This window comes from Protomyctophum bolini, assembly GCF_963924005.1.
Source record: "Protomyctophum bolini genome assembly, chromosome: 2".
Classification (NCBI taxonomy): Eukaryota; Metazoa; Chordata; class Actinopteri; order Myctophiformes; family Myctophidae; genus Protomyctophum; species Protomyctophum bolini.
In genome coordinates, this window is record NC_137863.1 from 13,490,954 (window position 1) to 13,504,350 (window position 13,397).

Genomic DNA, 13,397 nt, shown 5'->3' on the forward strand with positions numbered 1-13,397 from the left:
CTGCTCTGTCTACACCAATGGCAGTGTAGCAGATGTCTCTGTATGCGAACTGGAAGGTTCCCAGTTCCCAGGGTCTATACTGTCTACGGTACACCAATGGCAGTACTAGTGTATCAGATGTTTCTGTATGAGAACTGGAAGGTTCCCTGTTGGTTCAAACCCCAGTTCTTCCTCCTGGCAGACACTGAAGTGGCTCCTGATGTGAAGGTTAGTGCCTTGCAAGGTTGCCTCTACAGTTGGAGAATGTGAGTTATACAATGTTTAATATAATATTACTCAATAATAAGCATGCCAGTTCAGGCCATCTCACTTTGTTATATGACTCTTGTGTAATGTAATGTGTGTGGAAAATGATCACCTGCTTGTGCTCTCTCCCACCTGCGATACATCACCCAAACCAGTGGGTTTTTACAAGAATTTGACCTCATCTCTCTAGCCAAGTGAACAGCACCTGAAGCTGAAAGCTTACCATTACACTGAGATATAGTTCATAGATTTAGATTTATTGTATTGGGCTGTCTCCCAACGCCTTTTCATGTCCTCATGTTTAAACCCCCATGAGAATAAAAAAGATGCATCTTCGTGTGTGGAATCATGAAACAATTACAGCCCCTCCTTACTCTCATATACCTCCTCCTTGAAAGATCATTTTGTAGGCAGTTGAGTAGGCTATTAATAAGGCCTGCCGCCTGGGCCTCCTATATTCCAGGGAATGTGAGCCAGGATGAAATGCATAGTCGATTCGCAGTCATGCTTAACTGATTGATTTTTATTATCAAAAGTTAGTAGTAGCCTTTTATCAAGGATCGCCAAATTAGTAGGCTATTTCTGTAATTGTGTGTGGGTGTGTGTGTGTGTGTGTGTGTGTGTGTGTGTGTGTGTGTGTGTGTGTGTGTGAGTGTGTGAGTGTGTGTGTGTGTGTGTGTGTGTGTGTGTGTGTGTGTGTATGTGTGTGCGTGTGTGTGTGTGTGTGTGTGTGTGTGTGTGTGTGTGTGTGTGTGTGAGAGAGTGAGAGTGTGTGTGCGACGTGTGGGGGTTCTCTTTAATTTGTCCACTGATGGTCATGAGTCTTTGATTGATTTGGTTGAATAGGCTACTTTACACAGAAATGTAAAGTCATACTTGGTCTATACTCTTAGCTCTGATCCATAGCCCTAATGCTTATAAATTATGCCTTGAATTAAGCATTGGGAATTATAAGCAATTAAGCATTAGTTATGATGAATTGAAAAAGTGTAATGCTTTATGGTGTCGTTCACTCAGTTATTAGCAGTTTTTGTATTGAGTTGTGAATGATTGAAATGTACTGTAATTCTGCAAACTGTTAATAAATATTTCAATCAATCAATTAGGGCCGGCTATGGACCAGAGCTGGTCTACTGAGCTTGGGCATTTGAAATCTTTCGAATACTGGAAAAAGTAGTGAAGCACCCCTTAAATTTAGGGGCAGTGCTTAGCCTACTCAGATGAGATCCAGCACGCCTCATTTCTCCCCCTTCTTTTCTAAGTGCTGCTGAGTCTGAACATAACTTGGACGTGGACGACAGGGATGCGAACCAACCATACGATATCCCCGACGTTTTTAAAACAAATTTCAATGTTTATCTAAATATAATGTTGCTCATTGTAAATAATGGATAAACGAGACTGGAATGATCCTTACCGCCGACCAGCGCGGAGAACACAATGGATAGTGAGTACGCTGGCTTATCATTATGGTCTGGACCGGGGAGTAGAGAACGAAATTATAGTTTTGGCCACTGGATTGGATCAGTATCTACAGGAGATTTTTCACCATATGGACTGTCGAGGTGATGGTAAGATTCCCGTGGAGGACTTCAATGTTTTATGTGAAATTTTGGGATTAAACAAAGACTTAAACAAAGACTCCGACTCGGAGTGCGTCGGGATTTTAGACAATTTGCCAAATGAATTCACCTTTAGGCAATTCCATGCGAAACTATGTGGATATTTTAGCACAAAAGCAGGGTGCCAGTATGAGAATGGCAGACTCCTTGTGGGAAAGGAAAGCGAACATATAGAGACGCAGATCCGCCTCAGAAGCCCCCTAAGAAGGAGAGAAAGGTTGCTCTCTGTGAGCGGCAGCGGGTCCTCTCCCACCTCCGATGGACATGCCTCTGGCTGCACGCTGGGTCCCTTCACTAGAGAATGCTACGAGGAAATAGTTGCACTGGAGGAAGCAGAGGACCGAATGTCTAAACTAGAAGAAGAAAATGCAAGTCTGAGAGAATTAGTTGAGGACATGCGCGCTGCTCTTCAGAGTAGTGATGCCAGGTGTTTGGCACTACAGGTGAGTCTGTGAGGTGTTTTGCACGAACGTTTATTATGATCAAATTAAATTAAATGTAGGACGTTTTTTCCTATAACAATTCCATCAATGCTTTCTGTGTGAAGCACATATATGAACCTTCTTGTCAAGTTATGTATTTTGAGATCTTATGTGGCCTGGTTTTCTGGGGCAAAATCTTTCACATTCTGCTTTCTACTTCAGGTAGGACTGTGGAAAAGCCACTCCACACATAAGCCAGAGGGAGGCTGTTTTATTGCCCACCAGAAGCAAGCTGCCCAGAAAAGCATAAACTATTCCAATGTGACAAGTGACCTAAAGAGCCTCCAGAGTATCATCCATGAGGTAGAACTGCTGCGTGGCTCCACAGACCGTCAGATAGAGGAGGCCATGCTTTGCAATCAGAAACTGGAACAGGAACTGCAGACCTCTAAAGAAGCAATGATGGCTCTGGAGGACTGCAACCGGACTCTGAAGAGAGAGCAGGTGGTCATGCGGAGGAAGGTGGAGGAGGCCAGGCAGGCAGTACTCAGCGGCCTGGGCAAAGTGAAGGAACTGGAGGTGAAAGCCAGCCACGTGCCAATGCTCAAGAGGCACATCCACCAGCTTGAGTCAGAAGTCCTCTACTACAGGTGAGGTCTCGCCACAGACAATATACACAGAGTCAAATAACAGTAATATGACAGTGAGCCCAGTGGTTTGACTCTTGACTGATAAAAACAAATATGCTGTGTTGCACCATCATGTCATAATGTGAGACTGTATAATTCCTGTGTAATAACATGGTCACTGATGATGTCACTTCATTTTTTAAGGTCTTTCTCATTGATCCTGGCTGTAATAATAACATAATGATAGAAATATTTTACCCTACAGTAAATATGCAGATATATACTTAAATTATCCATTAGTGAGTGTTCATAGCTGATTAAATATTCTAATAATTCAAAACAAGTGCTTATAATCCCGTGTGGATGTGTACTGCAAGAGGAAGAGGGCGTCCTTTTGGCAACTTGCATTAGGCCGTTGTGGTTGGAGTCAACCATAATGAATAATAATACCTGCTCGACCCTCTATTTACTTCTGGCTCTATGCCTGGAAAACTCTGCCATGCCATTTATGAATGTTTGATGTGGTTCTCTATTCTCATTTTCAGCCTTGTTTTGTTTGGGTTGGTTTAACAGGCATCGTGTGTGGCATGTTGGTGCTGTTTGGGTTCTGCTACTGTCTGGAACTATTCATTTTCACAGAGGCTCTGCTCTTCAGGCTGTAATTGGACATTCAAAGTACAAAGTCATTGGTTTAATGTTTACCAATGGTGTCTCTTGTGCCTGCTCTAACCATTATAATCAATGTCTGCAGGTTTGGCTTTTTAATATTTTTTTAAAGAAAGAAAATGTCTCTAAATGGCTGCAACGTCTGAATTGTGCTGTTTAGACTATAAGCTTCATAGTCAGAAACTATAACTTTTAGTCAGACTTGACACTGCCATGCATATTCAGACAGGTCTGTCAATTAGATTAAACTCATTCCCAACCAGCAGATTTTGCAGACACAGTACCACTTCATCTGCTTAAAGTTACTAATCTATGCAGACTCTTTACGATGGCGCTAGCAAGTCTTTTCAATACCCGTCCAATCGTCCATTGATATCCTTAAGCCAAATAATTCAACATGACAAAGGAGACTGACTTGTCAAGAGAGAGCTCCATTGAATGAGGACCTCAACAGACTGACCATTCCCATCAATCTCCACTCATTCCATTCACCCTGCCTCCTGTTCAACAATACCAGATAGACACCCCCATCCTATGGGTTATCCTAGCAACTAAACCCAGTGAATATTCCCACTAAAAACCTCCATGCTAAGCATTGTCACATTGAGGGCATTGTTTTAAAAGTTTTCTTTTGTTCTATGCGAGTGCTTTTATATCACTAGCCGAATACATAAATAAATAAACAAACCTTTATGTCTGCAAGCCTTTATACTGCACTACACTTGTAGTTTAAGCAAAAAAAAAGGCATGCAAATTCCCCAACTGCAGAAGTTTGGGCTGCAGAACTGGTATACATAAAATGCGTTTGAAGCTGGTGCCAGGGACATGAGGACGCTTGGTCTACTCTGGACCCATGTGCTATTGCGTCATCCAACTAAAAGAAAGAAATCATACTGAAAAATAGAAAATACACAGGGAAATGTTTTCCATATATCCTCTTACCGTCTTTCTTACATTACACACTCTGAGACTGTAGAAGTGGACCTAAGTGGTCAATTTTAAATGATTGTACTGTGTGTTTCTGTCTCAATCTTTTTCCACATTACAGTCATTATTACGTTAAACTGATATAATTTGTGTCCATTTTCCACCTACCCTGAAACTGAATTTACCTGCAAACCGAGCTACTTATTACTTTTAAGTAAGGGGGGGGGGGGCGACGGGACCATCGTGTTTAATAATATTTTCAGACATATACATATTCAGTAGTTGTCAGAAAAGTCCAATGACTGAATGGACCAATTCCAATAATCTTTACACTCACTGGCTATTTTATCTCTCCGGAGGCATTGAATGATAATGAGATTACCTTGGAGACGCTGAGGCAACCCAATTATAGTTTACTGTAAATCACTCTGGATTAAGAGCGTCTGCTAAATACCTAAATTGTAAATGAGAGAGTCACTATAGGTGGAATAGTATCCTGCAGTACAGGATACTGTACAGGATAAATATAGTGGAATATTTTCAGAGCAACCTCAGAAACATCTTACTATTCACACAGGCCGTTAACACCTGACAGTGTGAACTGAATAGTTCTGTGTCATAATGACAGATTGATACAACATAACAGTTACGGCTAATTCATATGTTGTAATTGCTCTTAACATAAATGACACATTTTCAACCTTTTCCGTTTTTACACCATGTTTTTCAAGTGAAAAGCCAAAAGTGTGGAGCATTACCATGAAAAACAGAGTTGTCAACTGCCTTTTTGAAGGGGTCCAACTAAATCAGTCACTGTGTAACCTATAGAGATCTGTACTAGGCTAGAACTCATAACAATGGAGGGGAGGGAGCACAGCGAGAGGAACAAAAAGAGTCAAGGGGGAGGAAAGTGTACCATCTGGAGGAAGAGGCAAACACTCAACTGTTTGTTCATGAAATGACAGAGTTCACAAGAGAGGAACAGGCTCATTCATCTTTCTATCTTCTTTTTGTTTTTGTGAATAGGCTGTGGAATGGAAATCCAAAATTGGCATTAGACGTCACATTATACAAACAATTGTCACAGAAGACTTTTATCAGTTGTATTTTTCTTTTCTTTTTGCCTCACTCGATTCTGCATTTCTCTTATAATATGCCCCAGTCCCCAGATATTTCTAGTTTGAAGCACATGTTTCCTAAATGTGCAGATTTGAAACCCAGTTTTAATGGCATCAACATAGACATCTACCCTATATGCTTATAACCCATGGCCCTCCGATACTGGGCCCCAGGGGAGGCATAATCTCTCAGCCTTTTCATGGTCTCTGCATGGCGCCTGAGCGAGGGGTTTGGGAGGGAGGCAGCAGACCATTTATCTGTCTCCATACGAGAGCTGCAGCATTGTGAGGAGCAGGTGCTGCTGCTGAATTCCTGCCCTTTGAATAATACGTGAAGGACATACTCAAGGGAAGTCTGGGACCCAGGGCCTTACTGTTGTTCTTGAACTGCCTTCAAAAACCCACACAGCCAACTGGGTTCATTTCCAGATTGGATGGCTGCCTTTGTCTCCCTCCCTCTAGTTAGGAAGTAGTCTTATACTCTAACTCTGCCGACATCAGCAGTACTATATACACAGGATATCTTATAACCTCATGCCACCCACCCGTGTTGGAATTCTCCCCCTATGTTTTCTTCCACGTTTAATCCATCATTATGTTTTACTCTCTGACTTTATTTGCACCTTGCTGGGTGGGGAGAGCTTAAGTGTGTCTTGGTAAAAGTTATAGGCACTGCTTTGTGGATTAAAGCTTTGGCGCATGCTAGTAGTCTTCAAATGAAACTTGCACCTAGAGAGAGAGCATGGTTTCCTGCACACTTTGCTTTATTTGTATCTGATTTGAACCCAGGAAGACTTCATTAATCATTGTCTGCTGTGTAAATACCACCCCCTCACCCGTTTCAGCCACGCCGCAGGGCCCCCCGCATGCAGTCGACTTCCAAGTTCAAGCTCAGGTCTACTACACTACATGACCTCACGTTTAACCTCCGCTAAACAGGAGACTGTCATTGTCCAATGACATCTGAACGAGGAAACTGTTCTTTGGGGAGTATGGAGGAGGGTAATGTAGTAGGGGGATGCGGGGGATGGAAAGTTCACATCAACCCTGTGCTGTGATAAACACAGGAAGTACTCAGCGTGTCCTGACTCTTAAACATATGACCCGAGCGTCCCTATGCTGGGGGCGAACATTGAGTGAGAATAGCAAACAAAATGTTCCTTATTGAATCTGGTCTGAAGACATTTTGGTAGCCTCTAACTAAGTCATATGGTGATCATTTTGACATGAGAACAAAAATCAGTTCATGCATTAAGCTCCAGTTATACTTAGTTGTGTGTCGCTGTAGCACACTGAAAATACAAAATAGCTGACAAGCTCACAATGATTCACACTGCAATGAATGAGTTGTGAGGTTGTTGATTGGCTGTTTTTGGCGTGTGACACGTATGGCAAGTTTTAAATCAGGCTAAGTTTACAGGAACCAGTGATATGCAAACAGGTAGATTCTAAGGACAGACTCTGCAGACAGTTCAGGATATGTTAAATTGATGATCTAGCTTAGCTATTCCAGGAATACTATAGGATAATGAGTCTGACTAGACTAACCTAAAATCACCACATGGCCATGTGTTTCTTATGCAAACCATCTCAACTGATCAATTGGCAACTAAATTGGGGAGTGAAAAGCAAAAAAAAAGGCTCTTCACTCTCACATTCTTTTTGTTTTAAAAAAATAATCTACAAACAGTACTGTAACTTCCCATATATTATAGCATGTGTCAAGTTCATGATAACTATTTTAGAAGATTTTAGAAGAACAAAATCGAAGAACAAATTGTAACATTGACACACCGGTCCTGCAACAGTTGAATCTATCGATTGATTTAGCTGATGTCTTCTGTCACTTCACAAAATGAACTGAATATCTTTTCTGGGTTTTGGCTCAATCTCCACAACCATTGATGCTGATTTTCCATTAGTAGACCGTTTCAAACTTTGATCCCTGAGAGCACTGCACAGATTGACTGTCTTCTGGATCTCGTAGTGAAACCACGTTTCCATGATGTCTGGACTTCGTTTAGGTGTCCAGAGAGCCTTCTTCAAACATCTATAGCAGGATTGCTCATGCATCATCACCAAGTCTCTGCATGGCGCTCTGTGAAAACGTTCACTTTCAAACATGTTTGGGGTCATTTTAAGGGGTTTCCTTACTGTTTTTAAGTTGCTTGATTCAGTATTTACATATTTGATATTCATTTTTATCAGACACGCCCCCTTCCTATATCAATCCATTGTAAATTCAAACTACATGCTTAAAAGCCAAGCCACAGCCCTGGAGGATTATTCTGAGTGTACAATATACAAATGGAGTCCATCTGTACACTAAAGATTAAAGAACATTTTACAATTTTACAGTGTATGGGTCGCAGAGATAAATCATATCAAATGTGTGTGTGTGTGTGTGTGTGTGTGTGTTTATGTGTGTCTGCAGAAAAGTGTATGCACCTACAATTATGACATCTTTCTTCCTCACAAGCCAGGTCCTCTGTTCCTCCACTGTGGCCCCCAGTAACTTAAACATGTCTCCGCCCTCTCTGATTGATTGCCTGAAACCAGGCTACACTTATTGACTTACACTGAAGTCGTTATTTTTTCTTTTCGTTTTTCCAGTTTTGTACAAATAAGAAGCCTAGTACAGAGTACAGATGCAGACTAAAATGTCTTACTGCAGTATACCTCATGCTAGCAGGATATGAGCATGAGTGCTTCTTGACTGGACTTTTTCTCTCTCTCTTTTCGAGAGACCCAGGCTGCTGAAAACGTTTTTCAACATTTTTTTTCTCCCCCCGGCAAGACATCATCATCTGGAAACACTTATTCTGTGATTTACGAAGGCCCCCTATCGGATTTCCCCCAACACAAAAGACCAGACGGCACAAGAAACCTAGAAAATTCAAACCATTACCAATGACAGATCTCCACAAACCGTAGTCTGTTTTTCCTGTGACAAATGCTTAACTGTCTTAATTAGAAAAGAAAAACATAACGCATAGATGACTTTACTGTTTGTGCAGGCTTTAAATCTGCAGATCACAGTAAAGTTAGGCTATGGAAAGAAGAGCTTTCAAAACATTTGACGTTCTCTCTGCTTCCATTGCAGTCCAACCAATGTCAGCCACTTGTGTTTTACTTCACATTGCGCAGTATAAGCTAACTCCTACAAAACTACCACTGACCCACTTTACTGTGAAATGGTTAAAGATGCTATGTCTGGTTTCAATTACCCCTCCTACATTTGGAGAACTGTATCACAGCGTTCTATAAAATTATCATGGCGGTTGTAGATGTAGCTTAATATGCACTGCTCCATGTTACTTGATATGTTCCTTTTGATCTAGGGCCTAGATCAGTGGGCTTGGGTTGAGTGTTTCCCCTCTGGGCAAATTTAAGGAGCCCTTTAGGTGCATTCCCTTGGATGTCATCAGTTCATAATGTTGATAGACTTGTCGCTACACAAAATGAAAATGTACAGTCAGATAAACCCAAACTCCTCTCTTCTAGGTCAGCAGTGTCCAAACTACAACTCCCAAGCAGTGCCAGGGCAGAGGAGCATTTGAGTGGTATCGGCAGACTAGGCCAGCAGTGCTGCTTGGACCCCCAGCATGACAGACGTTCCCCCACGGGACGTGCAGAGACCACCCCAGACAAAAGTAAGAGCACGCCCTGTTAAACAATGCTCTGCTCACTCTCTGAAAGCTATGCTACCTTCTTTAGACGCAAAACTGTGACTGTGATTTGACGATGGTATGACACTGACGATGATGATGTGGTGGTCAGTGGAAGAGCAGTTGTTCCGCTCTGTGGAGGGCCAGGCAGCGTCCGACGAGGAGGATGACAAGTGGACGGGAGAGCAGCAGAGACAGGTGGATGAGGTGAAGAGAATCCTGACCAGGCTGTCCTGCTGTGGGGACCGGTAGGGCACAATCCTGTTCAGCTTTAAACCACCCAGTACACAGCCTTTAGTTTAATATTCTCTTGGATAAATCTGTCTGTTCTCTGTCATTCCTGCTCCGTGCTTTTGAGACGATGCAAAGTGAACTCACATGTCTACTGGTCACAGTACAGATCAACTGAGCTATATGTCTGAAAGTACTGGATAGATAAATGCTACATACATAGCTGCTACAAATGGCCACCAAATGGGGAGTAAAATCCTCAGCATCAACTTCTTTCTGTGATTGTAAAAATTGCCCCAGAAGTTAAAGTAACACAATATTTTAATTTTCTTTTAAAATGTGACCTTGAACAGGTGTGATGACAAGGCCTTCAGGAAACTGATGTCTCGTTTCGGAAGCTCGAGGAGCGAGGAGAGCCGCAGTGCCGTGGTGGAGCTCCTTGAGAGGGTGACCAGACTCAACAAACAACTGGAGCTGAAAGAGAGCCAGGCTGGAATAGACATGGACCAGGTACTGACCCGCCAGGGACTGCCACTAAAACATAGCTACCATACTTTGTACGCCATGTTCTATTGACAAGCCAGGTCTCTCCGGTCGATGTTTAGTCTTGCTTTACCTCCCGAGTCGTTTTGAGGCTGTGTGTATGGAGGCTGTGTGTATGGTGTAAAATAAGATTAGAGAGGACTGGCGAAGGCTGTTATGAAAGTGGAGGGCTTCAAAGAGAAACCACAGTTAGTGGCACAGCCCTGCCGCCTCCAACCAACCAACCGAACCAACCAACCAACGAGTGTGTGCGTGCGCGCGTGTGTGCGTGTGCATGCACGCAGCTGTTTCTCACTGGGGATAACCGCAGAAACACTCCCTCTAGCTCCGCATGACACTTGGGAATATCATCAATTAAGCTCACCAATTGCAGCCAAGTACTGTAGTGTTTCCACAAGACAGGAATACAGGCAGATGGGGACTGTGAGGTATTGCTTTCCCAAAGTAAAGTGGGTCAGCCCCTCAGATAGAACGGTTGAAACTAAACAAGACCGTGACTGTGAGACTTTGTTTACGTGCAGGATGTATGAGGTGAGATTTCTCTCCCTCTTAAGCACTGCATGACATAAAGCTGTGTGGCAGGAGGGACTTACAGTCCATTTTGTCAAGTGACTGCATACTGAGGTCAGAAAATTCCTTTGTCCCCAAACATTTAAAACACATTAAGTTGTACATTTGCATTATATTGATGTGTGGAGTAGCCCTCCAGAGAAATGGGAAATTATCTTTTATTATCTTTTCCCAAAGCATTCACCCAATGGGCCTCATTCCTACTATATTCTTCTGTAGAGTTTAGTGTAAGTAAAGTCTGACGTGCGATTCAAATGACGAATCCAGCCTGTTCGTAATTGAAAAGCGTGTTCCCATGCGCCTCATGCCCATGAAAGACAACCGGAAATATTGCTGCATCGCTTGTCAAAACGCCAACGACTAGTAGATCAGTGTATTTTGGCAAGCGAGTCCCTCACACGATAGATAGCTGAAAATGAATAAAATATCGCTCATGTGTAATTAAAAGAGAAAAGTTACTAAGTTTAACAATAAACAGAATAACAGGACAGAATAATAGGATAAAAAAAGCATGTCAGAATTAGCTTGATTTTGCATTCTAATATCAGCTATGCATGACTAACAGTATGTTAGTCATGTTAGTCATGTGCCTCATTCCTTCTATCATATACGCATAATTTACGGCACACGAGTGCCCAACAACTGACGTGAGATTCAGTGTAGATGATGCAAAAGATCACAGAGGACACTCTGTCTCTATCCATGGAAACTTGCATATTTGCGCATAAGTATACATTCTGTGTGTACTGTACTGTGTACCCAAGATTAGTGAATCAGGCCCATTGATGATGGCAGAGGCTATCAAACTACTCCTTGGGAGCAGTTAGGGCTTCACCGTTTTGCTCAAGGACATTTCATCCACACAAAGCCAGGGGGGGCTGGAGATCGAACTAGGAACCTTACGGTTTCCAGACAGCTGCTCAACCTCCATGCCACTGCCATGCTGTGTAAAACTGTTGGATGTGTATTTTTATTGGCTCTTATGCAATGTCTTGTTGCCTGTACTTTTTAAAACAAACAGTTACACAGTCGTTTTACAACAGGTCCTCAAGCTCAGAGTTGGGAAAGCCTTAGTTACACACTGAACACACCAAAAAAGCATTACACACGCGCTTTGTGCATGCAGATCTGCACGAGCCTATTCTCAATCTCAACAAATCCGGCCACAGCGGGATGCCTGGTCATCCTATATAGTACATGTATGCAATGCATTTCAATGAGAACATGCAGACACATTTCCACGGACAGAGTGGGGGGGGGAACGTTGCATGGGTGAGCAGGTCAGTGCGCTGCCAGTGAGATCGATTCATTACTATGGACCGGAAGAAAAGCAGCATCCGTGGCACCTGGTGGGTTTCATGGTGCATTAGGCTGTAGTTTGAATGGCTGCACTATGCATTTCAGATGAAGGACTCTCTAGTGCAGGAGCTACAACAGAAGGCAGAAGAGACAGAGATGCTTCAGATGGAACTTCAGATGCTGGAGACGGAGAGGGTGCGTCTGTCTCTGGTTGAGGAGAAACTGCTGGATGTCCTTCAGCTCCTACAGCAGCTGAGAGATCTGGTAAGCTGAGAGCTCAGGGAATCAGTTGCACCTGATGTTGACAACTTTGGCCAAGTCTGTCACAGACATGTGATTGCAGTGTTTTTATTTTTAATGTGCATAACCTTATTACTAGAGAATTTGGTGATATAATCTTTTACATCAGCTTTTTCATTTGCTGAGCGTGTCTTCAAATTTGTGTTTGACAGTGATCTGAGAGTTAGCTCCCTCTTATTTCAGAACTTCTCTCGGAGGTCCCTGGGGAAAATCCTGCTCAGTACTCTGGAGTCATGCAGCGACCCTCAACATGGTGAGTACTGTTACAGTATCTACAGCTGAGCTCACCAGTCACCACAGTGGTGTGGCTTTGAACAGCTGTCGACTTATACAACCAATAAAATCAATATTGGCTCTGTGAAAAGCTTACAATTGCTCTGCTAGCTGTAAAAGGGGCAAATTGAATTAAATTCTCATAGATTTGACTTTAATGAGATTCCCACAGAGCTCACATCTGCTACCTTCTTATATTTTTCTTTTTTTTTTAACAGGAAAAGCCCACATTCTTGAGGTGCTCAACGCTCTCTATCATGAACTAGGTGCCTGTGAGATGTTGTCCTCTGGTGGCCCTCTTGAGCGCACATCCAGCGGCCAGTCCCTCAATGCTCTCGTCATCTCCTGTTGAACAAGTCTGCCCCCTGCTGGACCAGTGATGCTTCAGCAGATCTCTAAAGACCAAGGGATCATTCTGGAGGACAATGAATTGGCTACAATGGCCTCTGAAAAGGACATTAGATAATGTATATAGGTATAATACTGTAGCTCTTATACTCCTCAGGCTTCCATGTCCATAACATGACACTACATCATTGTCATCAGCTTAGAATGTTCTTATTAACCAAAGGTTGAGGGGGTGGCGAAGAAAATGTTATAAAGCGATCAGTAGTGGTATTGTGAACTTGTTTATACAACTCTATGTTTAGACCTGGCAGGCAACAGTTATTTAGGGCATGTTGCCATACTGCCGATTCATATAAATGCATTACTTGAGTGGCGTTTGGAAAGGAGATGGACTCTGGGCTAGTTACAGGCAGCTTCTGGTACAGTCCAGCAAACAAGCTCAACAATTTCACATTGTAAATACTTAAGCTTCACTCTAACATTCATATTATGGAATCATGCCATTAAATATTGTGACGGACACCTTTTTTTTTTC

The 13,397-nt window shown here is 42.6% G+C and overlaps 1 protein-coding gene across 1 annotated transcript; it reads left to right on the forward strand.

The window, feature by feature from the left end:
* Positions 1 to 1,519: 1,519 nt before the first annotated feature.
* Positions 1,520 to 13,384, forward strand: efcc1 (EF-hand and coiled-coil domain containing 1). Its single transcript, XM_080775221.1, has 8 exons — positions 1,520 to 2,311; positions 2,513 to 2,940; positions 9,135 to 9,283; positions 9,411 to 9,546; positions 9,883 to 10,039; positions 12,047 to 12,205; positions 12,425 to 12,494; positions 12,733 to 13,384. Exons 1-8 carry the CDS (start codon positions 1,634 to 1,636, stop codon positions 12,864 to 12,866), a joined length of 1,911 nt encoding a protein of 636 aa, XP_080631347.1. The 5' UTR covers positions 1,520 to 1,633; the 3' UTR covers positions 12,867 to 13,384.
* The last annotated feature ends 13 nt before the right edge of the window (positions 13,385 to 13,397 follow it).

Bases quoted from the DNA above. Each gene is read 5' to 3' on its own strand.
- efcc1 (XM_080775221.1), top strand. From the start codon at position 1,634: ATGGATAAACGAGACTGGAATGATCCTTACCGCCGACCAGCGCGGAGA. The intron at 9,284-9,410 runs GTAAGAGCACGC...TGTGGTGGTCAG, and splicing joins AGAGACCACCCCAGACAAAA to TGGAAGAGCAGTTGTTCCGC. The intron at 9,547-9,882 runs GTAGGGCACAAT...GACCTTGAACAG, and splicing joins CTGTCCTGCTGTGGGGACCG to GTGTGATGACAAGGCCTTCA.